A 27,883-nucleotide genomic window follows, 5' to 3' on the forward strand; every position below is an offset into this window, starting at 1 on the left:
GCGTCGGGCTCTGGGCTGATGGCTCAGAGCCTGGAGCCTGCTTCCGATTCTGTGTCTCCCTCTCTCTCTGCCCCTCCCCTGTTCATGCTCTGTCTCTCTCTGTCTCAAAAATAAATAAATGTTAAAAAAAATTTTTAAACAAAGTTAAAAAGCAATTGAAACAGAATATTTGCAACATATATGATTCAGGGTTAATATAAAGTTCAATCAGATCAGTAAAAAAAGATGAATACCCAAATAAAATAAGCTAAGACCTAAACAGGTAATTCACTAGAAACGACCAATAAACCCTTGGAACAGTGTTCAACCTTACAAATATTTAAAGCTATGCGCATTTTCCTAGTATGTTATTAGAGCATGGATTTTGGCCTCAAATGAGCTTAGGTCCAGGTCTGTCATTTCACAGCTTTATGAGATTGGACAAGGTGTATGACCCTTATGCCTCAATTTTCCTCATTTATGAAACACATAGTGGGGGCACATAGGGTCACTGTGAGAATCAAATGCGATGAAACATGTAAAGTGCCAGCCACTAGTAAGCACTGCACCCTGCCTGGACTCAAGATGAACTCCAGGGGGAGAAGAGGGTCAGGCCACACCCTCAGCTACTCACAGGCAGCACCTTGTACCCCACTCCTGACAGGAAAACCCTTTCCAGCTCTATGAGCCATCCAGATGATTGAGGGCACTATAACCTAGGGGCATGCTAAGAGGCTTTGCAAATTTGGGGGTGAGTTTCCCCAGAATACAAGCTAGGAGTGACTTAAGGGAACTGTGTCCAGAGGAGTGAATTACATGGGAAAAGCCTTGGTAGATCAGAGAGTGACTCCTTTAGCTGCTCAAGGTCCCTGGGGCTCCTATTCATCAAGTGTAGGTTGGGTACCTGTCCCCTGTTATTAGGCTCACTAAGGAACCTACTTCTATCAGCTTATGACTATTATATAGGTGGAAGAGTTGGGCTAGGAGACTCTCCTGGATTCTTGAATTCTTTTTTTTTTTTAATGTTTGTTTATTTTGAGAGAGAGAATGAGAATGTGAGTGGGAGAGGGGCAGAGAGAGAAGGAGACAGAGGATCTGAAGTGGGCTCCCTGCTGACAGCAGAGAGCCCTCACGTGGGGCTCAAATTCATGAACCTCGAGATCATGACCTGAGCTGAAGTTGGATGCTTAACCGACTTAGCCACCCAGGCACCCATGGATTCTTGCATTCTTTCAATGAAAGTTGAATCAGTGTTCATTTATTCTTTCAATTAATATTTAGTTGAGCTCCTGGTATATCCCAGGTACTATGCTTGATGTTAGGGAAACCATAGGCAAGAGGGATGAAACCTATCTGATAGAGACAGGCAGTAATCAAAGAATCACACAAATGTAAATCATAACCAAGGTAAATACCATGAAGAAAACATATAAGGACTAACATTATGTGGCTGTGTGCTAGGAATGGCCTAGAGATGTGTAGAAGGCAGAGCAATGGCATGGCTAGAAGGAGTGCTTGGTCAGGAAACCCACTTAAATATTCTGAGCACATAGGCTTGGTTTTTTTTGTTTGTTTGTTTTTATTTTTTTTAATGTTTATTTATTTTGAGGGAGAGAGAGAGACAGAGTGTGAACAGGGGAGGGTCAGAGAGAGAAGGAGATACAGAATCTGAAGAAGGCTCCAGGCTCCAAGCCGACAGCACAGAGCCCGATGCGGGGCTCGAACTCGTGAACCACGAGATCATGACCTGAGCCAAAGTTAGATGCTTAACCAACTGAGCCACCCAGGCGCCCCCACATAGGCTTGGTTTTAAGAACTGAGGAGAAAAAGATAAATGTGGCACTGTTCCTGGGGAGACAGGATGCTTTTTTTAAAAAGTATACTATGTGATAAATGCTCCACTATGAATATGAATAGAATACTAGGGAGGCACAAACAAATAAGGAAGTGATGCATTTTGCCAAGGTGGCTGAAGACTTCCCAGTGGAGTGACATTTGAGTTGGATTTTGAAGGCTGAGGAGTTCAACAGAAGGATGGAACTTTGCTGGTAGAGGGAACAGCAGAGCAAAGACACGTTCAGAGAAAGCCGCGGAAAGGAAATACATCCCCATACATGTCTTAAAGTAATGGTGAGCAGTGGTTGGCAAGGAGTTCATGGAGCTCTGGAAGGGTTTCTCATGTCCAAGCCCAAGGCTCTTGGTGTTTCCCGGGTAGATCCCTCGATGTGCAAGGTGCAAGGCAAGAAGCGGCTTGGGGGTAAGCGACTCTCTCTACTTTGTGCATAGGGAGAAGGAAGGTGCACTATTTGTTCCCAGATGGAAAGGAAATGGCCGAAGAATACGATGAGAAGTCAGGCGAACTACTTGGTAAGTGACAAGGGCTCCCAGTGGGCCCTCAGGAACACTTGGGGTGACCTAGCACAGGTAAACACTTCCAACCTGAGGCAAGATTGTTCCTGAGAATGATGTGATGTCAGGGCTGGACACCAGAGGTGGAGTGGGTGTCTGCTGGACTAGTAAACTCCACCTGACCCCCAGACAAATGAGAGCATAAGTCTCCTGTAGGGAAACTGTCAGTGAGAACTATATAGGGAAGACAGAGCCGGAAGTGAGCCTTTTATAGGCTGAGTGAGTAGAGGTAAGGGCAGGCTTTAACTGTAGTTGTTTTGCTTGTTTGTTTTCTGAAGCCACATCAGGAGCAAGCCAGCATCAGAGGCAGCAGCTACTCATGTGGCCACAGAGGTGGCACTGTGAAATCTGACCCTTACCTTGGAGAATGCCTGGATCAAAAGGGGTTGGGAGTAGAAATGGGGATTTTGCAGCATTGTTGTTTTCACTCCTGCAACTCTTTTCCTCTAAGACTAGGCTCACGAATAGGGGCTCCAGCTCAGATTTCTGGGAAGTATTTGATTTGTTCATCCTCTGTGCCCAGGTATGCACATCAGCATTAACTGACTTCCCAGAGCTAGGTAGCTGCTTCTTTGACCCAGGGCCTGAGGCTGTCAGCAGAGGGAGTTGGTCTCTTTATTAAGTTCCACCTGAAATGCTAAGACCAGTGATGGAATCATGGGTTGGGTTATTTTCTTGACTTTAATTTCTTCCTGGGCCTGATCGACAGGTAGTATCGACAAGGGAATTTCGTTTTCCCTTTTTCTGACAGCTCATAAATGTTGAGAACCGACAACATGGATTACACTGGTTTGCATTTTCTTAGTCTCCAGTCTTAAAATGTGTGTCCTGCGCATGTTCAGTCACAGAGTGAAGTGTTGATCCCTCCTTATTATGAGCTGCTTGGGCTCCAGTCCCAATTGGTTTAGTCTGGTGCTATTAAAAATCTTGATGTGTTTAGCATATGACACTGATTTGGTGGAAACCAATACAGTAGTAATATCCTTACAATGCATTGTAATTTATAGCGCTCCCAGGGGGTGACAGCCTTGGAATGCCTAACAGGGGCGAGCTTATGAAAGCAGAGGTCACGTGGGCTAACCACCACCATTGCCAGGCCAGAGACTAGCTGGAGTTACTCTCCCCCAGCCCCCGGCACCACCTCTCTCTGCTACTCAGAGCAAATAAAACAGCTGTAGCTGCTGTGGCCATAAAAACAGGCAAACAAATAACCCCAGGCCTCTTAGTTGTGCTTGGACGTGAAGTTAAAATGAAAAACAAGTTTAGGTGCCTTCATCTGTAGCATCCCACGTTAACCTGTCACTTCTCCTCTTGGCGGGTAGGGAATAGACAGTGGCCTACAAACTCCTTTTTTCTTAGAAGCAGAAATGGAGATTGAGAGGAGAACATTGTTTGGCTGAAGTTGACCTAATAATGGTATTAATACCATAACTTTTATTGGACACCGTGCTAAGTGCTTTACGTGAGTTATCTCACTGAATCATCCTCATGACCACCTGATGAGGTGTGCGCTGTTGTCCTCTTTTACAGTCAGAAAAAAAACGGAGCCTCTAAGAGGTTAAGCACCTTGCTCAGAATTCCGTAGCTGGTTAGTTTCTGGGTTAGGATTTAAGCCTGAGTCTGCCTGGTTAAGAGCCCATGCTTTAATCCACAATAACATAGTATTGGGAGTTGAGGATGTTTAATCCTGCTTTCTATTCTTCTTACTAAATTTTGTTTTCCCCGGAATGACCGGAGTAGGGGCTGGTAGGAGCAGAACAGAGATGGACAGACAGGAACACCCCATTCAAACCACTGGGCCCTTTTTGAACAGCCGATCCTTTTCTTATCCATCTCCAACCACTCCACCTTACCCCTGCCAGCTGCAAAATACTGTTTATTATTCATTTTTAAGTATAAACAATCTCAGGGCCTGAACTAACATCAGCTTGAGCACTCTATGAAGTAAAATATGGACAGGGTTATTATAGCCATAAATGGGAATTGTTTCCATTTTTCCAGCTAACTATACAAATTTGATAATTGGATAAACTGGTTTTCTGTTAGAAGAATGCAGAAAGTAATTTGCCAATAGCGCATCTGTGTAGGATAGAGTTCTTCCAGTCGGTGTTAATAAGCATAGTAGTGTCATATTTTTTTCAACCCTCTCAATGCTATTCATTCCCACCCCGCACAATGCGTGCTGTATGTAGTCATAGGGGAAAAACCTGAAGGGCCCCATAACAATGATCGGAACATCAAACCAGCCCCAGAAGAACACAGCATGTCCAGGGGGGCAGAGGCTGAAGGGCAGGCCATCCCCCAGCGATTACATTTGGATTACCGGCTTAATCTGCTTTGGTATTTGACCGCCAGCCTAACCACCCCAGGCTGCATTTGGAGGATATTGAGCACTTTCATCCCCAAGCACTTCACCGGCTTTATAAATGACCCACTCGATTCCCTTCAGCCTCCTCAGGGATGGGACGTGGCAGCTGTTTAATAGCCACAGAGCAATGTTGCAGTGTTTTAGGGCAGAAAAGAAGAATCCTGCATCCAGTTTAAGCTGCAGGGAGTATTTAGGAAAGGGGAATGTAATTATCCATATTGGAAGCGGGCCAAAGCTTGGAGCTTTGGGGAAAGAGGCCTTTAGGACCTCTACTTTCCAGCCCACCTGAAAGATGGGGCTCCCTTTCAGCAGTCTAGGACATCAGCCTGCTTCCTGCTGATTTAGGAAAAAGCCCCCAGGCACTGCCTCCTTCATCTATTCCCTATCAGACCCTGTAGGGTCATTGACAGTCTCCTTTCCAAGGACTGGCCCTGGCTCAGCTGGGAAGATAGGACAGCATCCCAGGGAGCTGCTACCTTGCACACACTAGTTTGAGTTTAACATATAATCAAATCAGAGTGACAGCAGGTGGAAACAGTCCTCTGTTGCCGCAGGAACTGTCCTTGAGTTCAGGAACAAAGACAGGACAAGAAAGATGAGACAAAGTGTGTATTTGCACACGTGCATTCATGCCCATGTACATGGGGAAAATAACAAGGACTCCACCAAAACTGTTTATTGGCTCTTGTCTCATAAAGGAATGAGTAGGAAGACCTTCTTCTACATTCTAGCAAAGAATTTAATCCCAAGGTGTCTTTAAAAAAAAAAGAAAGAAAGAAAACGGTGAGACAGCCAGAAGGCTGGCTTCCAGTTAAGCGATGTATTACATGAATAGATTTGGATACACTCCCGGTCACAGCCCATTCACTTAAGAGAGTAGAAGTATTTGTGGGGGAAAAAAAAAAAAAAAAAAAAAAAAGTTGCCTATAAAGCATATTTCCAAGTTTTACTCTTCCTTATTAATTTTCATTATAAACTTGGAAATGTGTTTCTAGGGAGAATTTTTGGCCCTAAGACGTAATAAAATCACACTGCAGAATGCAGCAGACCTTATAAAAGCACATATTCAAGGGAAAATTCTAATTTTACAGCACACTTTTGTGTTCAGCTTGCGTGCCTTACTTGGAGCAGGGAGGGTGTTTGGGTTTGGCACGGCCGCTCAAAAGGTCTCAAACCCATCCTGAGAATCAAGACGGCAGGTCTCACCACCCCCCAGTCCAGAAACAGGAGCGGACAGGAGTAACTTCGGCAGAAAACCAGGGACTTTTTGAGTTGTTTAGCTCCATACGACGCTTCAGGAAGCCTGCTGGCCTTTAGCGCCACTTAAGCTGGCCAAGGACCCCGGTGCAGCAGGAAGGGGAAGGAGCCCCTGCGCTAGAGCTCGGGAAGGCACCCCTGCAGGGATGGGCTCAGGGGCTACACCATGACGACATGGATGAGTGGGCTTCCTGAAAGTCCTGGCAGGGGGCTTCAGGTAATGTCCACCAAGCTAGTCTTTTCACTTATGATTTCCATACCGTATGCGCCTTACTTGAAAAAAAAAAAAAAACACTTATGTAAATATGTGGGTTGTGAAACAAGGTAAAATAGAAATGATTGATTGCATTATAAAAGGGTGATCCTGCTCTCCAAAAGATTTCACATTAGATCTTCTGTAAATAATGCATTTAAAATATGGCACGTGCCTAAAATTTTGTTTAAATACAACTTGGGCTGTTGTTGTAAGCCAGGTATACCTGAAATGAGTGAATTTCTATATTGGACTTTCTGAATCAGGAGACAAATCTGTGAGCTTTCACCCTCTTAATTTTTCCTTTGCACATTTGTAGAGGGAAAAAGTACGTCTCAACTCACACTTCTTGGGATCCAAATGTTCCCCGTTACCAGTAGCTACTCTTTTCTTAACCTGCACATCCCTCCCTTACTTGAAATCACACCTGGAGGATTCTTAACTTCACTTAGCTCCTTTCAGAGCTTTGTTTCAATCCCTTTAGTTTGGGTATCCATGATGGGGGCTTTCCAAGTTATCCAAAGCTGACATGCTCTACTGAGTAGTTGGGAGGTCCTGCCTGGATGTGCAAAGCTGGTGTAAAGGCCTGTCATGCCCACTTTTATCCTCTACCAGTTATCTAATATGAGGTCAGCGATTCAGCGGGTAAGAGCGGTCCCTTCCTTCCCTGTAATCCCATTGCTTCCTTCTCTCCTCAGTGAGAAAGTGGCGTGTGAAAAGTGCCCTGGGAGCCCTGGGCCAGTGGCAGATTGAGGTGGGAGAGCCAGCACTCCCAGGAGCAGGGAGCCTGGGGCCTGAATTCATCAAGGAAAACAATGCCAATGTATGTCTATCTGTCAGGTGTCTTGGGGAGGCTGGGGTGGGAGTGGGCTGCTGGCTCTTGAAGGCAAACACCACGTCTTCACCTTCTTGTCTCCAGTGTACCCACCTGGACGCAGCCCTCTAGAAGTGTTTGCTTGAATGAAGTCCCAAAGGGTTTTGGTTTGGTCATCCCAGGAAGAGGGCTCCAGGCCTGGAATGTCACACAGTGGCAGCATCAGAAGGGAGCTATGGAGAGGAGAGGAGGGTCTCCTGTTGTGTGTCCTGGGTAGAGCAGGGAGCCATCCCTTCCCACCCTCTCCAAGAGCCGTCTTTAAGTTGGATTTGTCTTGTGCAGCCCATCTTCATGCGCAAGGACACCAAGATGAATTTCCAGTGGCGGATTCGAAACCTCCCCTACCCTAAGGATGTCTACAGCGTCTGTGTGGACCACAAAGAGCGCTGCATCGTTGTCAGAACCACCAACAAAAAGTAAGTGGCCTCAGGAGCCTGCCTTGTGTATGAGCACGAGGTGGGGAGGGGTTTGACCTTGGGTTAGGGCTCCGACTGCTCCCTACCCCAGAGGGAGAGCAGCCTCCTCTTCCAGCTCTGAGGGAGGGAGGAGGGCTGCACTGAAGCCCTGACGGTGCTGAAAGCTGAAGGGCTTCCTTTCTGCAGGAGCAGCTCAAATAAAGTAATCGGCTCCATCAGGGCAGGGAAATTTGAGCAAAAAATGTCTGGCCCGGTACCTGGCACGTACTGGGGTTGAGGAGGGGGTGAGGGAATCACCTGGCTGTTAACTTGTGATCTTAGGTGGTTCTGCTATAAGATTATCAACCTTGACGTCCTGGCTGGATCCAATCCTTGGTGCACTTGGCCTGGTGACAGACATCACTGTCGGGGCTATCAGGGAGCCATGGCTTGGAAGGCACACCCATCTGAGGTGGCAGTTACAGGACTTCAAAGGACTAGTCTGGGGCAGCACACCTTATCCCTCACGGGATTGAGAGGCAGTAGGCAGGTACTTTGGCCTCCTGGAAGTCTCTTATATTCTGTTTTAGAAGGGGTACTCAACTTCCCTTTGTTTTTCTCAGTGTGTTCTGGTGGGAGGGTGGGGGGCGGGTAGGCAAAATGTGGGGTTGAGGGGACAGAAGGTGGCCAAGAAGGAGATTTGATTCAGGCAGGGCTGCTTCTGGGTTGACCATCTTGGAAATGCATTGATGCTGTTTAGATTTCCAGAGCTCTGAGTGGTCACAGGAGCAGGGCCCTGTAATGGGTTGGTCTTGCCCTGGTCCAGAGGGATTGCAGTATAGGAACAACTCCCACGAAATACATTTGGGGCATTAAATTGGAGGGTTTTAGGAGTTACTGGTCCACAGACTGTGAAGCCACCCAGCACGCCTCATGGGTGGCTAAGCTTAGGCCACTGGTGCCACCATCCATCCATCCACTGCTTCACATGCATAATCCCAGCTCTTTGTCCTTCTCCTCAGGTGGTGTGGTGCCAACCTCCCCTCCCATCTCCCTCAGGTCTGTAAGGCCCATGGGGAACTAGCAAAGCTCCCAGGCTCCCCCAGTGCAGCCGTGGGTCTGCCCTCCGCTTCTGACCCCCATACCCTCTCACTGTGGCAGGGTTAAGGGGATGGGGAAGGGGTGGAGATGAATGAATTAATTTCAAGATTATTGCTCTACATGCAGCCAGCAGCCCCTGCAGTGGGCCTTGTCTATAAATATAAAGTCATAATAATAAGGGTTTGCGTTTATAAAGCACTTTGAAGCCCTCAGATAAAAGGCAGTTTGTTCCCGTTATTGTTCTCATCATTAACGGGAGTCGGTGCCTAAAGTGGAATTTAGCAATTTCAGACAACAGAGAAATTGCCTTTAGGAAAACAAACTCCGTGCTTCAGCAAGCATTCCCTGGCGTAAGGGGCCCTGGGTCCAAACTGGGAACAAAAGTGCTTCTGATAGCACTTGAATCTGCAGCCTAGCAGTTTGTGGAGCTGGCTGCTGCCTCCCTTTTGTCCCCCAGAGGTCACTGTCGAATACAGATATCAGGCAGAAATGTGATTACCCGGGAGTGAGAGAGGAGAGGCTAGCTAGCTCACCAAAAAATTCATCTGCGGGCAGTTCCGCTGGGTCCCATCTGCTACACAGATCCAGCCATAGGTGGCGCTGTTGGCCAGGAGCAACATGGCTAGAAGCCCGCTCCTGCGCTCAAGGCAGTGGGGAGACATTTCTGAACTGATGGGTGAGGCCAGGTGGGATGGGAGTAGTGCCCCGAGAGGGGCAGGGGTTGGGGAGAGAAGTACGTGAGTGCCCACTTGGGAGCCCGCACTGAGCCTCTGGTCCAGTTGCCCTGCCTGGTTCGGACTAGTCTTCCTCAGGTCCTTCTGCCCGAGGTAGGAGAGAAAGGCTGCTAAATCTTTAACTGGCTCTTTCTTGAGTCTAGTGGCATTTTCATCTACCAGGAGCAGTAATGTGTCTTATATCTTTACTACCACTGATTGGACTCAGTGGCTATTCTTTTGAGCAGGATACTCTCAGCTTTTTCAGGATACTTTAAAAATAAGTTTTCTGGGGCTCCTGGGTGGCTCAGTTGGTTAAGCTTGATTTCGGCTCAGGTCTGATCTCATGGTTCTTGGGTTTGAGTCCCTCATCGAGCTCTGCAGTGACTGTGCGGAAACTGCTTGGGATTCTCTGTCTCCCTCTATCTCTGCCCTCCCCCACTCTTGATCTCTTTCTCTGTCTCTCTCTCTCTCTCTCTCAAAAATAAATAAATTTTTAAAAAGAGATAATTTTAAAAAGTCTTTTTTTTGATCATCACACCATCTGGTGTTGGGCAGGATACATATTTTTATTCTTGTGTTATACGTTAATAATTATATCACTGCGTCTATAAAGTCAGCATGATGAACTGACTTGCAAAGGGAAAGTTGGTGACTGTCTGGATGCCCACCCAGGCATCTGCAGTTTCCACCACACTGTGGCATTTCTCTCTGATTTGCTGCCTTCTTTCTCCTGCTGGTTCTGTGCCTGCCCCAGTTCTAATACTCAGGAATGTAGTTCCTACTAAAAATCAGAGTTCCTTTGTCCATACCTGCCTTGTCCCTGAAGTACTGGGTTGGCCACTTTTCTGGAAAGAATTGATTCCAGTATATCATGTCCTTGGCCTCAGGTATTAGTGAGGGGTGAATCAAGGAAGAAAGAAAGTGCTTTTCCAGAATCCCAGTGTGGCACCGCCTATTCCTGATAAGAGTGTTTATGCAGAAAGAAGATTCTTAGCCTCAGCCTAGAAGCTGGCAGCTATAAGTGTAATGAACTAGGGCACTGGAGTGGGAAAACATTGGCTTAAATCTGGTCTCTGCCACGTACTAACTATAGTATTTTGGGCAAGGTTTTCTCATGTATCACAGGAGAATACTCCTACCTGCCTCACAGATTGCTTGGGCAATTTGATGAAATCATATGTAGACAAACTTCCAGCACAGTGGCCAGCCCGAAGCATGTCTTCAGCAATTCTTTGGGAATTGGGACTTGGCTGATTGGACATTGGTGATGCTAACACGGTGGGAGGTGTTAATAGGCGTCACTAGAAAAAAAGGGATTCCATGGTCAAATAAATTCAGGAAACTGAATCAAACAAGTTTCTCTTTGGTAGGACTTCCGACAGCCTTAGTAAGGCGAATGTGCATCGTGAGTCTAGGAAGGGCTGCTTCAGGCAGGGATGACTGGTTTGCCTGGAGCTGTGATGTTTAAGAAAGAAGGAAGGTTTGCCTGCTGATTTTCTAAGGGCTGGACTGGCTTGAGGCTCCTGTGGGCCACCCTGGCGAAGCCTGTGTGCCTGTGGGCACGGCCCGTATGACTGTTCACAGCAAAGCCTGCTTCTACTTTCCGCCTCTCTTCAGAGTCTCTTCCTAAAGGCCTGGCATCTGGTGCCCTCTCTCAGTTCCCTGCAAGGGAGAATAGGTTGGGAAAGGACTGGAAATTGGGAAAGGGATACAGCAGGAGAGTGGTGGGGTACCATAGGTCATTTCTGAAATAGCCAAAGGAGCCATCCTTTCAGCTCAGGGTTGAGAGAGGTAGAGTTGTCCTGTTCTTGTCCTTTGACAGTGACTTAAAGTTCATCTGGTTCAGTGACTAAAGTTCATTCAGCTCCTTTATTTGAGGAAGGAATTTTCAGGAAGAAAGTAGGGCCCAGAAGTTAAGGGGCCTGCCTAGGGTCACAGGCTGGGACCAGGCGCTATCGTGAGGGCCTTTGCTTCCCCGTGTCTTTGGAACACTTTTGACATTCAGAAAGGGGAGCTACTGTGTTACAGTGCCCAGAGGACCTGCAGGGTGGTTGGGGCCCAGAGGAGTCCATCCTTGGACAGAGCGAGGAACCTAGCCCAGGGGGTCTGTGTCTTTGAGGAGAGGATGTGGAGAGAGGGAGGGTCAGGAGGTTTGGGGAATCATCGCTTGTAATAAGGGCTTCTTCGTGTACCAGTTTTGTGACTCTGGCAAGATACCTAACTGTCCGTATCTCAGTTTTCTCTTCTGTAAAAGAGCATAATAAAAGCGATCAGCCTGAGAGAGTTGTTTTGAGGATTCAGTGTGTATAGAGCAGTGTGTATCTGGGCTTATTCTGGCCCAGAATAAGCATTTACAAATGTCACTTTTCATCGTGTGACTGAGACTGAAAACAGTAATGGGAGATCTGAACAGGGAGTGTCGTGTGTCCTCCGAAACCCCAGGAACCCCTGTGCTGTAAGGGTTTAGCTTTCAGGCAGGGATAGGGCCTTCTTTCTTTTTCCTCCTCAAATCCCCAGCTCACAGCTTAAGGCCTGGAGCACAGTTGATGCCTGAGACATGTTTGCTCCCTCCCTAGGGCTGCCTGAGGCTGAGCATTCTGACTTCCAGAAGCACAGTGGGTCCCTCTCTAGTCCAGGTACTGATGAGAAAGTCAAGTGTGGTTCCTTTCAAGGCAAACCCCCAAGGCCAGGAATGGGGGTGAGAGGGGGGCGGGCTGCCCCGAGGAAAGAAAGCGGAAGCCCTGAACCTCCTTGAACACTGCCCGGCAGGGGCCTCTGTGGAAAGCTGTGTAACCTCAGCCAGTAAACTAAATGCACTAGAATAGACTCAAGACCAAGCTGAGCCTCCAAACCTCTCTGCCTCCATGCCCTGGCCTCATGGTGAAAGGTGGGGGGGAGGGGGGGGTAGACAGAGAGGAGGCAAGCCACGCACCTCAAGTTTCCTTTGATCTTGTCATTGTCACCATTGAGGCCAAGCTGCCTGGGTTTCTTTTTTCAGTCTCGATGTCCCAGCCTGGGGAATGTGCCCCTCTGTCCCCGGCCCCCCCTGGCACAGGACAGGTGGGCAGAAAGGATGTCCCTGTGCCCTGCACAGTAAGGCATTATACAGGCCCCGCGTGTGCTTGGGCTGCTGCTCCCCCAGTTCTGTTTCTTGTGTATATTTGCAGGGAAGATGTTAACACTTCCTAACAAGCCTTTGTGTTCATCTAATCTCTGCTGTTTAACCTTTGACTCCTCCCTATTATCAGTGTCTGCCACCTTTGCTGGCCAGCCCAAGGGCCCCAGGAAGAGCCCTCAGCCCGGGCTGGCTAGGCAGAGGATGAGGCAGCATTCCACCCCAGTTTGCAGGCAGATGGATCGCCTTTCCCTGGGGCAGAGCTTTGGAAAATAAAGCAAACCTGTGGTGCCATTAGGATCCCCCAGCCCCCACTCCTTTTGAACTGTCAGCCGTTAAGTAAACATTCTTTTCCTGCCGTGGGTCCCAGCACCTTGGCGGGAGCAGAGGACCTGGGAGGAGGGCCCCCCACCCCGGCCCCCAGAGCCTCGGCTAAACTCTGAGGGATTTGGGCAGGAGAGCAGGACAGAAGTGCCGCATTGATGTCAACTCTCTGAGTCCCTGGGGCATCGGGGCTTTTGAAGTGGACTCGGGGTAGCTGTCACCACAAGGGCCAGGCCCCTCGGAAGTATTAAAAGCCCCATCCTCTCCAGGCCCCTCACTTGTTTGTCTGTACCTGCGGGCAGCACTGCCTTTCCCGGCCCACACGGCCACTGCAGCAGCAGTGATGCCTGGGCGACGGGTATGACAGCCACTGCCGGGGTCTCGGCTGCACTTCCATTGAGGAAAAGGCCACACAGGCCTGTTACTAGTGATGAGGTGCTCTGGTGTAATAAGCACCCATGCAGGAGGGAGGAACTTTAATCCTGACTCCACTGACCACTGGCTGTGAAGCCAGGCCAGACAGTTCACCCTTCTGAGCCCGAGTTTCCTCTTCAGTAAAGAAGGTCAAATTTCCTGTAAAACAAAGTCCAGTTGTACACATTATGGGCTAGATGTTGTTCTCTGGGTTTTTTGGTTTTGTTTGTTTTTACTGAAAGGGATCATTAATCTCTGGGCTGACACCTGCAGATGATAGGGACCGTGTGTGAAAACGGAGGAGGGGGGTCTCAGGGCCAGCAAAGTAGTCCAAGTGCCAGAGATCCAGCTTCTGAGATGAGTCACATGATTTGTCCTCTTCGATGTCTCCTTGTCAATATACTTCTCTCTTAGAGTCAGGCCAGCAGGGCCTTCAAGACCCCAAAAGAAGAAAAAGTAGCTGAGGCTCTCAGTGGAAGTCCCATGTGAATGGCAACTGTTGGTCCCCAGCTTTGGGCCACATCTCTAGATATACTTATTCTGTCCCTTGTTACCATACATGTTCCCATGTTCTTGGGGTGCAGAGGAGGCCTGGCCTGCCCTGCCCGAACTGTGTATTATAGGAGGCTTCTTCGTATGTTTGGGAGTCCTGAGCCTGAAGCATGGGTGACTCTAATCCCTGGTCCAATCAAGGAACCATGACGGGTCCTGCTTTTAAGCTGCTGGCCTGGCCAGAGGCCTTTCATTCTTTTCTGTCTAGGGCCACTAAGCTCTAACATACCGGTGTCCTGACTGGCTTCCCTCCTTCCTCTGTGGCTCTGTGGAAGAACTGTGTAGAAACTGCGCCAGAGGTGCCTGCTGCCCAGTTGTTGGGGGTCACCTTGCCAGATGTGCCCGTGACCTCTTGGTGTTTCCACAGGTACTACAAGAAGTTCTCCATTCCTGACCTAGACAGACACCAGCTACCTCTGGATGAGTCCTCGCTGAGCTTTGCTCATGCCAACTGCACGCTGATCATCTCTGTAAGATTCACTCAGACTTCTTGGCCCCTGCATCCTTTTTTTCCCTGCCCACTTCCCTTCCCATAGGGGCCCCCCCGTTCCATCCCAACCCCTGGAGTGTGCTTGTTAGAGTACAGGCACCTCTACTTCAGTGTGGGGAGAGTGGGGTGGGGGCGCTCAGGGAGGGTCTGAGCTTGTAAATCATAGCTGGAAGAGGAGAGAGGGTGATGTGGAGGGGTGGAAATCACAGGACTGGGTGGGGTTTTGGTGATAGGCTCCTCTCCAGCCACGTGACCTTGAACAAAGCCTTCAACCCTATAGGCATCAGTTTCCTCATTTTCAAATAAAGGCATCAGAGCAGGTCCCCCCAACCCCGAGGGGGGATGTGACTGAATTATGTTCCGTCCACAGTACCAGAAGCCAAAGGAGATCCTGGTGGCTGAGGCGGAGCTTCAGAAGGAGCTAAAGAAAGTGAAGACAGCCCACAGCAGTGATGGGGACTGTAAGACCCAGTAGCAGCTCCCCCCAAGCCTACACCTCGGGGGCATGGAGGGGGTGAGACTTTTCCCGTTGGCCCATGAGACTTTGAGGCTTGGGCCTTTCTGGTGCAAGAAAGCTCCTTGCAGGAGCTATCCAGCCTCTGTGAGAACTGGGCCTTGGGGCGCTCTTAGACCCCACATCGTGGTCTTATCTCCTAAGTAAAGTCATTCTGAGTCATTGCGGGTAGACTGCCCTCTTGTCCACCTCTCCATGCTCCTGTCACCAAGAAGGGTGCTGGCGATGACATTCCCTTCTCTTCTATCCTTAGGGACCTCCAACATTAAAAGCCTTTCGCGTAAAGGGAGGCATGAGTCTTAGATGGAGCAGAGGTGGGGGAAGCTCAGAGTTGACGCAAACAGGTTGGGGAAGATGCCCGCTCGGTGCTGCTGGGCTCAGAGGAAGACTGGGCTGGAAGAGACCCTGTGCCACCTTAGCTTGCAGAAGTGGCCCAGATGAGTTCCCTAAGGTAAGGGTGAGTGAGGGAGAAGTTTTAAAATACAGTAACCTTGGAAACAGGCCAGAATGAGGGTTGTAGCAGTGCAAAGAGTGGGTGTGTTGGAATAGGGTGCTGATGGGTGGTAGTTTAGCTCCCCCACAGCCCTTCTGCTGTCCCCTAGCCATACCCGACAGGTGACATCCTCCCCACCACTGGGGCCAAAGGGGTGAGTAGTACTGAGGGGTTTTCCTGAAGGAAAGAAACGAGCCACGAGACAGGTCTTCCCTTTCCCCAGCATGCCCATCCCTAAGTTTGAATGTGTTCTTCCCTCTTTTGGGGCTTCCCAGGACCCCCCAGCCAGAGAGGAACCAGATCTGTGACCAATCAAGCTTTATTTTTACAAAAATGAACATTGGAGCATGTCCCAGCAGCCAGCCTGCAATTGGGCTGGCTCAGCACTCACTCAACCCTCTTCAGTTTCAAAGTGGGACCAGGCCACAGTGTCCCAGGACTGAGCCCCAAGAGCTCAGTCAAGGGGAGGGGCCTGAGTGAGGAGGTGGGGGCCAGTGCCAGAGCAGGATAGTGGCAGCCTCACCCCTCCTTCCGACGAAGGGGCAGAAAGGGACCAGCTGGAGCACCTCACCTCCCTCAGAGCTGTCATGGCTCTAAGAAAGGGCGAGGGGCACGGGGGGGCCCATCCAGGCCAGATCCTTGCTCTGGCCACCAGAGAAGCAAGGGCCGGCCGGGTTCAGCCATTCTCTCAAAGCAGCAGATCCCTGCTCTCCAGCTAGGTCCTGGGAGGTAATGCCAAATTTCTGAGAGTCGGCAGCCTTTACCTTACGTCACCCAAGATAGGTCTAGGAGCACAGGCACGGCGGGGGAGGAGGTATCACTGCACCCTCCAGGCAGGAGAGGTCCCTGAGTAGCTGGCTTCCCTGCCCCACAGGCTGGGGTGGCCCTGTCACGGGTTTTGAAAGTCCAGGACGTGGAGGTTGTAAGACAGCGCAGCATAGAGATGCTTGGTGGTGAAGCGCAGGCAGTACACGGGACTGCTGAGCGGGGTTGAGGTCAAGGGGAAGGCCTGCAGGGAGGGAAGGTACAGGAATGGCAAGCGCGTCCCGAGGCGGAGAGAGGGAGAGCCCTACCCCAAGGTTCCCAGGCACAGCCCCTAACAGGGAGTCCTGGCATCCTGGAACAAATGCTGGGCAGTGCTCTTACGTGTAGGCAGGCCCGCTGGCGCCGGTCCCACAGCCGCACGACACCGTAGTAGGAGGAACCGGTAGCCAGCAGGTGGTTCCCATCTGTCTGCAGGCAGTACAGGGTGCTGTCGTGGGGTTCCTCCCACTCCATGACGCACTTTCTGTCCGGGAAGAGGCAGTCAGAGGGAAGCGCAGGGGTGCCCTCTACCCCCAGTTCCCCAAGGGTCTTAGAAATCCATTCTGGCTGGGAGGCAGAAGCTGAATCAGCAAACTTTTTTGAAAAATAGACTTAATGGGGGAAAGCCTCCTCTGTACAGGTCCCCAGGCCAGATCATGCCCTCATCATCCCAGGACTTGGGCAGCAGGTAACTAAGGCAGGGAGAACGCTGATGACTCCCAGGCTCTTAATCATGGCCTGTAGGTTAGGGTCTCCCAGGCCAGGGCTGCCAAGCTAGGAGTCTCAGCTTGATCTGACCTTGCTGGCTGCTCCTACTGGCCTCCACCTGTCCCTTCTCCTGGGGGCTCACCCAGAGGGAGGGCCGGGACTGTGTCCCACCTCCTGCCTAGACACTCACCGGACGCTGGCTCGGAGGTCCCAGTAGCGAACGTAGGTGTCATAGCCACAGGACAGAAGTGTGGAAGGGGACTCATACATGACATCCAACACCCCAGCTCCTGGGGGGAAGTCACTGCCCAGGTGCATCATGAGCTGCCCACTGGGGAGAGAGCAGAGGGTAGAGGATGAGCGGCCGTCCCCTCCCCTTAGCCCCCACATCTGCTTTTAACCCAGTGGCATCAGTCCCTGAGGAAATGCAGCTCTCCCTCCTGAGCTAAAATCAGGCTGCCTTAGGGAAGGGCCAAGGGAGGAAATGCCTGGGGCGCCCACTGTCACCCCAGTCCCAGTGCCTGCCCCTCCCCCAGCTAAAGGCCTCAGCCCAGCAGCCCCTGATCACACCTGCTCGCTGCCTGGCTGCCGCTCCTCAGGAGGAAGAATGGGCCTGGCTGAGGGGCCGGCCCCCCTTCCGTGCACACACACACTCGGTTACTTTATACTTCTTGATCCTGCAGGTCAGGCGGTTCTGAGCTGCCTGAGTCCAATGCCTTAATTCCCGCCTGTAATCTGGGGCTCAAACCTCATTGGGGATAAAGACCACACAAAGGGAGAAGGGGAGTCCCCGGAGATGTTAAAACAAGTAAACACCTTTGTGTCTGGGGAGAGAAATCGCTGAGAAAGCAGCTTAGCGGGCTGGTCCCTGGTGTTCCTGGCCCGGCTGGCCCCCAGCCCGCGGCTAGCACGCCTGTGTGATCACAGCCCCCAGCCTGCTGGGCTCCAGCATGCTCCCCCACCCTCGCCCCTCCCGGTGGCCGAGAGCAGATTACCGAGAAGAACAATTTCTTTGTGACTGTGTAATTCCCTCCGTGACCGCGGCAGTGGGCAGACCCCTCGCCCTGATGCCAGACCCCTAGCAACCATGTAGGGGGGCCTTCTGGCCCTAGCAACCACCCCTCAACATCAAGTGCACCCGCTAATCCCTGTGGCTAGGGAACGGGTAGAAGCAGTGAGTTTCTGCCGAACGACAGAGGGGAATGAAGAAGAGGGGCACCCTCCAGGCCCTATCCCTCAGTTTCACCCAAGAGATGCTAGGCTCCCTTGCATGCATGACAAGAGAAACAAGGCCCTGAGCACTTCCCAGGGACACCCAGGTAAGAGGCCCTGGGGGGGGGGGGGGGAGACGGACGTCGTGGTCTCACAAGCAGTGTTCACCAAAGGGCTGAGGCAGACGCTGTCAGCCATGTGTGTGAAAGCGGACTTCAGCTCCAGGCCTCTCGGCTCACATGGACTCTGACCCTCAACCTCCCTTCTCCTCAGTGGAGCCACCATCTTCCCTAGAGGCTGAACAAACAAAGGAGGAGGCTGGGGGTTCCTTTCTGCCCGGTTTGCCTTGCCCCTTGGGCCCTGGGCAGCGAGGGGACCTCCAGCAAAGGGCACTGTGGCAGTCAGAACCCTTGCCCCCAGCCTCCTCAGGGAGGTCTTCCGCTTAGGGTCTGGACTACATCAGCCTCTGTGTTGGGGAACCCTGAGAGGGATCAGGCAGAAAGCCACTGCCCAAAGATCCCAGTCTCGTATGGATCACTGACCTTGGCTCCCAGGAAGGGCCTGCCTTCCCAGATGGGCCACCAGCTAGGATTTACCCACCCTGGGCAGGCCAGAGCCCTCCCACCCCTGCACCTCTCTTTTGAAGGTACTTCTGGACATTTGTACACACCGGGTGGGGGCTGTTTTGCTCCACAGTTCTCCCTCCTTCCAGATTTGGGGGCCCTGCCCCTTCCATTAGTGAGGCCTTCAGGAATGACTGAGGAGCTCTCCCCTTTAATCTGTAGAAGTAATTTCATGTTTGTTTGAAACAGAAGATGAAAGGCAGTGGGGGCTGGGGGTCTGAAGCCCAGCGTGGCTCTGCCTGCCTACCCCTGGTCCCAGGGTTTAGAAGGAAAGAAAGGTGGGCATCCATGGGCCGGGCAGGGTCAGCAGGATCAGGACCAGAAACATCAGGGCAATCAATACCCAGTTCAGATTGCCACCCTGGGCCCCCTGCCCCAGCATTCAAGCCACCACTGGAAAGCATCATGCCGGTGTCTGCAGTAAACACAGAACCCTGCTTTCTCGAGGAGACGCCAGGGCCAGAGTGAGCACCAACCCCTGGAGGCCGGGACAAGTCCCGAAAGCCCCTAGTCGGCCAGCCCAGCCTGGCCAGGGACGGAGGAGTTTCTGCTGCTGCGCTGTTCTCTGATTCTCTGAAATGGCCACACACACTTTAAATGGCCCAATAAAAAGATACAATTTCTTTTGCCTCTGGGCCTGGGACCCTCAAGACTGTTGTGCAGTGCCCGTGAGGTTAAGTTCAGAGCATAAACTGACACACCAGGCTCTGGGAAATGGCCCGTCTCTTCAAATAGCAGCCCAGCAGTGCCATAGGAGCCCTGCTGGGGCTTTGATTCGGGAAAACAAACAGAAATGGCACCGTGGGCCCTTCGTGGCCCCCACCCTAAGACCAATTTAACTAGAAAACTCTAGCTCAACAGCGCCTGTGAAGGGAGCAAGATCAGCCTGACAATAGCCCCAAACTTTGGGGGAAAGGGGGACAAAACAAGCTGTCTGTCTCCTCAGCCCCTCCTCTTGGGCTCCTTTTCTTACTGCAAGTGTGTTCTTGTAAAAAACGATTAGATTGCAATTTGTATAACATGGTGACCCCCAAATTCAGACGTTTCACCCCTTTTCTCTGGAAAGAATGTCAAGAATGCTTCTCGGCCTCTCACGGTGGGGGGCGGGAGGGGGGTGCAGAGCCTTGGCTATCAAACAATTTGTGTGGGAACAGGACTGCCCCTCAGAGCCCTGGGCCAAGACAGGAGCAAGGGCCGGCTCTGTCACTCCAGAGGGCCAGACAAAAAGTCCATTCCCTTCCAACTCCTGCGCACAAAGCCTGGGCCTCCAGGAGCCGCTGGGGTGGGGGGCTCCACACCCCAGCCTCCCCCGAGCCCGACTCCAGCAATTCTCTCTCCACCCAGGGAAAGATAAAGACAGATGGGGCCACCCCTGTGAGCCTAAGAAGGAGGGCAGGCCTGGGGCGGACAGCCGGAAGGAGACATGGCCCTGAGGCCAGGCTGTGTGCAGCATTCCCTGGGAGCCCCCCCGAGTGCCTGGGCAGAAGGAGCAAGCAGAGGGTGGCCTCATCCCAGAGACCCTTGAAGGGGGTGATCAGGTGAGGAAACCAGGGCTCCCTGGCCCAACCCACCATGCTGCACTGAGATTCTGTCTAGAGGGAAGAAGGGGCCTAAGGGAGGAGCTTCCTGACAGAAGGCAATTTAGTAAGACCCTGACCCCTCCACCACCATCTTTGTAGGGACAGCTCACTGGAGGTAGATGCTGACCCTGAAGGCCCCGATGTCCCAACAGGGAGAGCCCCCACCCCCACCCCCCCTTAGTCTGGGCCCTGCTGAGCCAGAGTCCTCTCGTCCCATCCTCCACCTGCCTCCCTCCCTGCCTGTGCTCCCAACACAAACCACAGCCCACAGAGAGCCCTGTGCTAAAGGGCCTTGAGATATGAGAAGCTGTATCCATCCACCTCCCAGCCTGCACCTAAGAATGCCTGTGACCCCCACACCATTTTACAGCCACCGTTAACACACTGGGTACCTGGGGATGTTCCCTGGAGATCCTGGGGGTTCTCGTTCCTACATCTGCCCCGGGTGTGCGGCCCCAAAAATGCAACAGTGGCTGTCAGGGGAGGGAAAGGATGGGAGAGTGACAGTCCACCTTCCCACATCTCGGCTCCCATGGGGACAGAGGGCCTGAAGGTAGAAGCTGGGCTGAACACGGTCACTCAGAGAACGGGAGGCTTTTCCTCCTTCCCACCCTCCCCTCTCTCTTCCTTTCTTTGAGCAACAGCCATTTAATGAGCTCCTTCTGTATACAAGGCATTGTGCCAAGCAGGAACTACGGGGACATGTCAGATCCAACTTTGAAGGAACGATCCCTGTTCTCAAGGAGTTTTCCACCCAGTGAAGGAGGGAGTCTGTCATGTATCCAGCTATCAGTATGAGGGGTGACTGAGTCAGTTCCAGAGGAGAAATGAAAGTTTTATAAAAGGACAGATAAGAGAACATTTCAGCCTGTGGTACGGAGTGATTCCTCAGTGAGTGACAGGAGCAGCAGGAGGGCCGAGGCGAAGGGCCAGGGTAGAGCCGGGGCACCCGGCCTGTGTTTTCACCTGGCAGGCACTCCGATATGCCCAGGATCTGGCTTCCAGACCATGGTGGCCTTCGGGTGCGTACTGCTCAGCTGGTCTGAGCTCTAGGGAGGGGCAGGGAGGCGCTGTCCTCGTCCAGCGCTCAGGTGGGGAGACCGGGAATGGAGGAGGCACATAGGTCCCAAATGTAACCACAGGGTGGCAGAGACCAGGAGAAGCCCACGGATGCTTCGCCTGCCTCAGGCCCATCAGGTGAGAGGGAAGGGCCCTGCCGGAGCACACAGCCGCTCGCGTGCATGTGTGTGCGCGTGCACAGCCCCCGGCGCCCACCCGCACACACGTGTTCAGACACAATGGCTCAAAGGCCAGGCAGCCGGGCAGCCCACTTTGTACTGCTAACAAGGGGACCGTAATTACAGGAAGGGGCAGCCGGGCAGATAAAAGGATACAAAATTTCAACATCTGTTGCCATAAAGGGATAAGGAGAAGTGAAACGCAAAGTATCAGTTTGGTGTCAGCAGGCAGAGAGCCAATTTCAAAGAGTTCAGGGGGACAGGGGGACAAGAAAGAAAAAGGAAAGGGGGGAGAAAGAAAAGAAAGAAAGAAATTACAGGGTTCCTTAAAGAGGTAAAGAAAAAAGAAAATGAAAAAATCTGTCAGTAATACTTTCAAAGGAGAAGGCAGGTACTTTAAAGAGGGCAGTTCCCGTAATCACCCTGACTGAGGGCCACCTACCCCCTCCCCCGGGGGTGGAGGTGGAGGCAGGGGCAGAGACAAAGCCACACCTGGGCCAGATGGGCACTACTGGTGCCCTCAGAGTGGCCCAGTCTGTGCTCAGGACACCGGTGCCTTCTGCAGACGGCTAGAAAGGGCTGCAGCCAGGCCCCCCTCCCCATTCTAAATGCCACTAGATGCTCTGATGCGCATCTCCTGTGCTCAGCCTGGGGTCCTAAGAGGAGTTCCTGGCACATGGTGACCGACAGGGCGGCCCTAGGAGCGCTTGAAGGGTTACCAACTCCAGCCACAGGAGCTAGGATCAGGGAGGGCTTTGTGGCAGAGGTGCTGTTTACACGGAAGAGTAGGCAGGACAGAGAGGGGGTAGGTAATCCGGGCACCATGGCAGCCAGAGCAAAGGCTCCAGGGGAAGATAGAGGGCCCCTGTCAGAATGTGTGAGAAGCCTACCTGCCCTACCTTTGGTGAGAGAGAGGATGTTCGGGGGTTTAGGATAGAAACGGAGGAGGAACAGGGAACCAGGGAGGACCCTGGCCAGAAGGAGAGATAAGGGATGCGCGCAGGGGCACACGCACGATCACATGCATACAGGGCAGCACAGAGCCTAGCTGAGGACTCGAACCCTCAGCACCCTAGGCATAGCCAGGTCCAGAGCCCACCCCTAGCCCCTTCCCTGCCCGGTGGTCCTGAAGCTGGCTCAGGACTATAGCTGGACCCACTAGGATATGTCCAGGTCTGGGATCACGGGCCTCTCCATCCTGGTGCTAGACCCAGCTCAGATGCCCTTGGCAGAAACATACAGCCTATAGCAAGAACAAGCCTAGAGAGGAGGGGTGTAGAAGATGTCAGGTCAGGCAGACCTCCCAGGCCTCTCGGCAGCTGTGAGGTACGCCCCGCACAGACAACACCTTCCCCGGGACCTAGCCGAGGTTTCTGCTCAAATGCACGCAAAGAGTACCAGGCTCAGAAACAGGACGGCTTTGGCCTAGTACCTCAGGCCTTGATGGGATCACCAGGGCCTAGCGAAGGTTACTTCAGGGATTGGCTGTTGACACTATCTGTCAAGATGGAGCCCCTGGAGCCGGCACCCGGGCCCAAAGACCACCTACCCTTGGAAGCAGGAACACTCTGGCACCTCCAAGTTGGGTCAAGAACTCCATCTTTCTCTCTGCCTGGTTTAGACAGGTGAGAAATTCCCTGTCCTTGGGCCCGGCCCACGGTTCCCAACTCCAGGAGAAAGAAAGGCAGAGAAGAAAGGAGAGGGACGGTCCAGCTCCTTGCCGTCTAGACGATGGCTGTATGCCATGGCTGCCCTCGAGCCCGTGTGCTCCAGCCCGCACCTCCCCCTCCCTAACTCGTAGGGAGAACAGAGTCCAGAGGGGTCTTGATGAAAGGAAGGGCTGAGGGAGCCCGGGTAACTCTGAAGGGGTCCCCAGGCACTGTGGGAAGCAGCCTAAGCTCCCGGATAGCGGGGACCTGAGAGGCAGCAGGAAGCAGACGTGCGGAGCAGGGCGCCTCCACCTCCCAGCTGTGTCCCAGCCCCCGCCATCATCCTGAGGGCGGCCCCAGAGGGGGGATGCTCGGAGCACTCCTTCCCCCGCCCAAGTCACAGCACACACATAAAAGAGAAAATCCCGGTGCTCCTCAGGTTTCAGTGGTGACAGGTTAAAAGCAAAGAATCCCCCCCAGCCCCGCACAGCGCCCCGCCACCTAGTCCTGCGGGCGGTGCTGCCCCACCTTCCAGATTGGCCTGTCAGTCAGGCTTTGGCGTTATTGAAAGATCAAACTCTGTCCTGCCTGTTCATTACCTTAATCCTATTTTCTACATGGCTTTATTATCTGCTTGGGCTTCTCTGGGAAAGACAGCTACAGACAGTCACCCTGTCCATCCACTTCCTCCCACCAAAAGCAGATGCCTCCACCGGGGCATCTCTCCTCCGAGCCCCGCACCACTCAGTCCTCCGGGCTCCCCTGGGAACCAGAAGGCTATGGAAACACGGCCGGCTCCTCTCAGTGGTGAGGAGGGGCGTCTGCGCGCCAGTGAGAAGGCAAAGCCACATGGTGCCCAGGGGGGCCCTGCCACAGGCTGTCCAGGGGATGCGGTGGCAGCTTCTCATCTGGCTCCGGTCAGAATCCCGGCCGCAGCCGTCCTGTGCCTGTGATCACTCGGGTTCTTCCCGGGTTCTGTAAAGACCCAGTGTTTGGGGTTAGTGACGACTAGGGATTTCATAAGAGAGGGCCGTTCAAGGAGTTGGTGGCTTAGAACTACATCCCGGCCATAAATCTGTGCCCAGGAGTAGCCCCACCAAGGAAACCCCAGGCAGAAGAGGCCCGCAAAGGTTACTCGGCTTTTGACACAAAGCCGGGCCACGGTGGTGCGCCCACCCCACCCCCGGCCCGTTCGCCACCCCGAGCGCAAGCCAGTGAGGTCGCCAGGCACGAGGTCCGGCTACAGGACGAAAACGGACTTTTCGGCAGAAACACCTATCTTGTGACCTGCAGCCTTACTTCCTGTCATGGGCCTTCTCTAGGCCATGAGGTCAGCAGGACCACTCCGCCCCCAGTGGTCACAAGGCCACAGTTATTTGGAGAATTAAAAAGCTGAGCATCTATACACTCTAAGGTACTACTATGGAAGGCAGCCGCAGGGGAGGAAAAAGAAAGGGAGGGGGACAGGCACCGTATGGGCTCTTGTATAAAACAATTGGTTTCATACTAGTTCTGTTAAGTACAGATCATTAAATCTCATTTACAGATGTGGAAACCGAGGCCCAGAGCGCCCCCCACCCATATCACAGAGCTAAGAAGCGGCAGAGTTAGTTCGAGAACCCAAGTCTGTCTGACCACACAGCCTGTGTGCCCTCCGTAGCTCCTCACAGCCTCCCATCACACACCAGAGGAGGGGTTCCTTGGCCTCAGCCCCACACAGAAGCAAGAAGTTTGCGGTGGCAGGAGTTTGGCAGGGGAGTCACGGAACGACATTCACAGACTGCAGGCGCTCCAATGTCCCAGAGGCTACAGGACAAAGGATCCCTTGGAAGTTTTAGCTGAGCTGTGCCGACAACAGTATGATGTGACCATCAGCTACACTAACAAAAGCAAAAGATCTAGAATAAGGAGGGGATAGCGCCTGCCACTCATCATCTCACACCCGGCACGTTCAGTACTCAGTTACGAACATCCCATTTCAAGAGGGATCCAACCAGATAAATGCAAGAAACTTTCAGGTGAGAATGGTCCTAAAACGAGTGTGAGACCCACACAGTAGGGTCACCCTCCCAGCTATTCCTCACTTACTTTCTTGCTGACCCCCCCCAAATCTGATTCTGTGCCCACCGCTCCCATCCTCCTTGCCACTATGCACGTGGGGGAAGCTGGGTTCTTCCCCAGACCCAGGTCAATCTTGACTGGTCATTCCATTTCCCTTGCCACGGTTTGGTTCAGGGTGAGCAAAGGAATACGCTCTTGGCTCACTCAATATGAGGAGTCTGCTTGGGGGCTCCTATAAAAGGACTCCCCATCTTAAAAAGAGACCCAGGCAGGGACAAGTCTTCTTCCTTCCTTTCTCCCTCTGGGTATTTTGCCTCATGAGCAGGTAGAGCTTTTGTGAACAAGCCTGAGCATAAGGGCAAAACCCACGTTGACAGAGGGGGCAAAGCGGAAAGCTGAGAAGATGGGCCCTCAGCCTCTCGCTGAGCTACTGCACCCGTCAATCCTGGAACCAGCGAAGCTTCCAGCTCCTGGGGACTCCTTGTCACTTACGATAATAATAATCTCTTTATTGTTGGAGCCACTTTGAAGTAGGCCCTCAATACTTCCAGCCAAAAGCACCCTAACTGATGTACTATGTGTATAAGCAACAGCAGAAGGGCCTCAGACTTTCGGCCTGATAAAGAGAAGACACTGGAGAAACAGGACCAAAGTTTTCAGATATTTGAAGCCCTGTCTTCGGAGGCAAGGTTCAACTTGCTTCTTGCCTAGAATCATAGCCCCTGGAAGCAGGTCAACTCTCGATGAAGGACAGGTGTGATAACTCTCAGGGCTCTCCAAAGATGTAATGTGGTGTCTGGGAGAGTTGCGAGTTTCCTATCCCTGTGGTTGGATGACCGTTAAGAGAATGTTGTAGAAAAAACCATATTTAACTAAAACAGCTCACGTGTTAAAGAAAAAATCTTTTGGGAAGAGTGACAATACAATGGATTTTTCAGGGGGCAAAAAGATGGGTACCACTTTCCTGGGGATACAGAGAGGAAAGGAGACATGCTGGAGTCACTGAGGCAGGAGACAGACAAGAAGAGAACATCCTCGCTGCTGCTGTAGATCACGGTGCTGAACCAGAGCACGGGACCTGGGGCCAGGTGCAGACGGTCTTAGACGTGACCCCACAAGCACAATTGACAAAAAAAAAAAACAATTTGGACGCCATCAAAATGTAAAACTTTGGTCTTTTATCCTGTTAAGAGGATAAAAAGACAAGCTCCAGACTTAAAGATAGAGGCAAACCACATATCTGACAAAGGATTCATTTCTAGAATATATAAAGAACTCCCCAAACTCACCAGTGAAAAAGCAAACTGTTCAATTAGAAAATCGCCAAAAGACATGAGCAGAGATTCCACCAAAGAGAACATACAGAAGGCAAATACACACACGAAAAGATGTCATTGGCTCTTACGGAAATTCAAATTAAAGCCACGAGATACCACACCTCTTAGAATAGCTAAGACAAGAAAGAGCGGCAATTCCAAATGCTGTCAAGGATGGGAAGAAACTACATCTCTCATACCCTGGAGTTGGATTATAAAATGGTAAAGATATTCACAATAGTTTGACAGGTAAAAAATTAAACACACACTTACCAAATGACCTGGCACTTGGACTCTGGGGCATTTATCCCAGAGAAATGAAAACATGTGTCCACACAAAAGATTATATGCAAATGTTCACGAGAGCTTAATTTGCAATAGTCAAAAAATTGAACATAACCCAAATGTCCTTCAGTGGGTGAATGCTGTTCAGTGGGAGAGAACTTTGGGGCGTCCACACCAGGGAATACTACTGAGCAATAAAAAGGAAGGCGCCATTGATACATAGGACGAGTGCTATGGCTCTCATGAGAACTATGCTGGGTTAACGGGGGTGGGGACCAAATCACAAAAGGTATTCCACTTATATAACACCTCCAAGCTGCCAGAAGTAAAGAGGTGGAAAACACGTAAGTGGCTGCGAGAGGTTAGAGACGAGGGAGGTTAAGAGGGCAGGGGAGGAAGATGGTGTGGCTGTACGTGGGCAAGTGGGGAATCCGCCAGTTCTGTATCCTAACTGTTGTAGTAGTTACGTGAATCTACACATGGGATAAAATGGCAAAGAACCACACACACACACACACACACACAGAGAAATGAGTACAATCTGAATAAAGGTCTGTGGATTATACCAATGTCAATTTCCTGGTTCTGATTATAATATAATATAATATAACATAATATAATATAGAAATTACTTATAAATAATTGATATCAAATTTATATTTATTATATTATCTAACGTAACACAGGTACCTTGCTGTCCTATTTTTGGAACTTCCTATGAATCTCTATTTCAAAATAAAAAGCTTAAAAAAATCCAACAGAATGGCAGACAATCTGATGGGAACGTGTCAAGCTTACCAAGGCAGAGAGTTGTGAATAAAACCTGGGTGTATTTTAACTGTTCTGTGTAATTCTTTTTATGGCTCTGTAGGCCGCTTCCCAAAGTTCTTTATTTTAGAAAAATCATCTCCAAGGATAGATGGGATTTTATGTAGCCACATAATCGGGCACTCCTCAGAGAAAAAGTATCGTAAATCCAAATTGTCGTTACCCTGATTTCTAAGTGGAATTACTGACCTATTAGAAATTACTTCCAACAGTCTCCTCAGGCTAACTCTAACGACGCCAGGAGAGAGCACGCACCTTGCAGGCTGCCAGTGAGTCGGGCCGCTGGGTTCTTCCCAGCCTCCCCCTGGACCACTCGGTGGCCCAC

At 51.5% G+C, this 27,883-nt stretch overlaps 2 protein-coding genes and 1 long non-coding RNA gene across 14 annotated transcripts in view; 2 read left to right on the plus strand and 1 right to left on the minus strand.

The window, feature by feature from the left end:
- Positions 1-2,265: 2,265 nt before the first annotated feature.
- DPCD (deleted in primary ciliary dyskinesia homolog (mouse)) lies at positions 2,266-14,923 on the plus strand. Its single transcript, XM_045040595.1, has 4 exons — positions 2,266-2,346; positions 7,423-7,556; positions 14,125-14,227; positions 14,618-14,923. The coding sequence occupies exons 1-4, from the start codon at positions 2,296-2,298 to the stop codon at positions 14,720-14,722; spliced, it is 393 nt and encodes a 130-aa protein (XP_044896530.1). The 5' UTR covers positions 2,266-2,295; the 3' UTR covers positions 14,723-14,923.
- A 634-nt stretch (positions 14,924-15,557) lies between these two features.
- FBXW4 (F-box and WD repeat domain containing 4) overlaps positions 15,558-27,883 on the minus strand; it is an 88,228-nt gene continuing 75,902 nt past the window's right edge. For 4 of the 12 annotated variants that reach the window (XM_045040594.1, XM_023240851.2, XM_023240850.2 and 1 more), the window contains 3 exons: positions 16,957-17,097; positions 16,401-16,542; positions 15,558-16,263 (listed from right to left, as the gene is read on the minus strand). In XM_045040594.1, coding sequence (XP_044896529.1) covers positions 16,144-16,263; positions 16,401-16,542; positions 16,957-17,097 — 403 coding nt within the window. In that variant the 3' untranslated portion in view covers positions 15,558-16,143. Of the gene's footprint in view, positions 16,264-16,400; positions 16,543-16,956; positions 17,098-17,336; positions 18,276-18,648; positions 18,758-20,573; positions 20,655-27,883 lie in introns of those variants that run through there. The other 8 variants (XR_006587252.1, XR_006587254.1, XR_006587251.1 and 5 more) reach the window with 6 other exon arrangements.
- On the plus strand, positions 18,268-27,568 carry LOC123380887. The gene is made up of 2 exons (XR_006587255.1): positions 18,268-20,139; positions 24,615-27,568. It is a non-coding gene; the product is annotated as an uncharacterized LOC123380887 (long non-coding RNA).

The sequence above is a fragment of the Felis catus genome, chromosome D2, assembly GCF_018350175.1.
Source record: "Felis catus isolate Fca126 chromosome D2, F.catus_Fca126_mat1.0, whole genome shotgun sequence".
In the NCBI taxonomy this organism is placed as follows: Eukaryota; Metazoa; Chordata; class Mammalia; order Carnivora; family Felidae; genus Felis; species Felis catus.

Bases quoted from the DNA above. Each gene is read 5' to 3' on its own strand.
- DPCD (XM_045040595.1), top strand. From the start codon at position 2,296: ATGGAAAGGAAATGGCCGAAGAATACGATGAGAAGTCAGGCGAACTAC. The intron at 2,347-7,422 runs GTAAGTGACAAG...TGTCTTGTGCAG, and splicing joins GAAGTCAGGCGAACTACTTG to CCCATCTTCATGCGCAAGGA. The intron at 14,228-14,617 runs GTAAGATTCACT...TTCCGTCCACAG, and splicing joins ACTGCACGCTGATCATCTCT to TACCAGAAGCCAAAGGAGAT.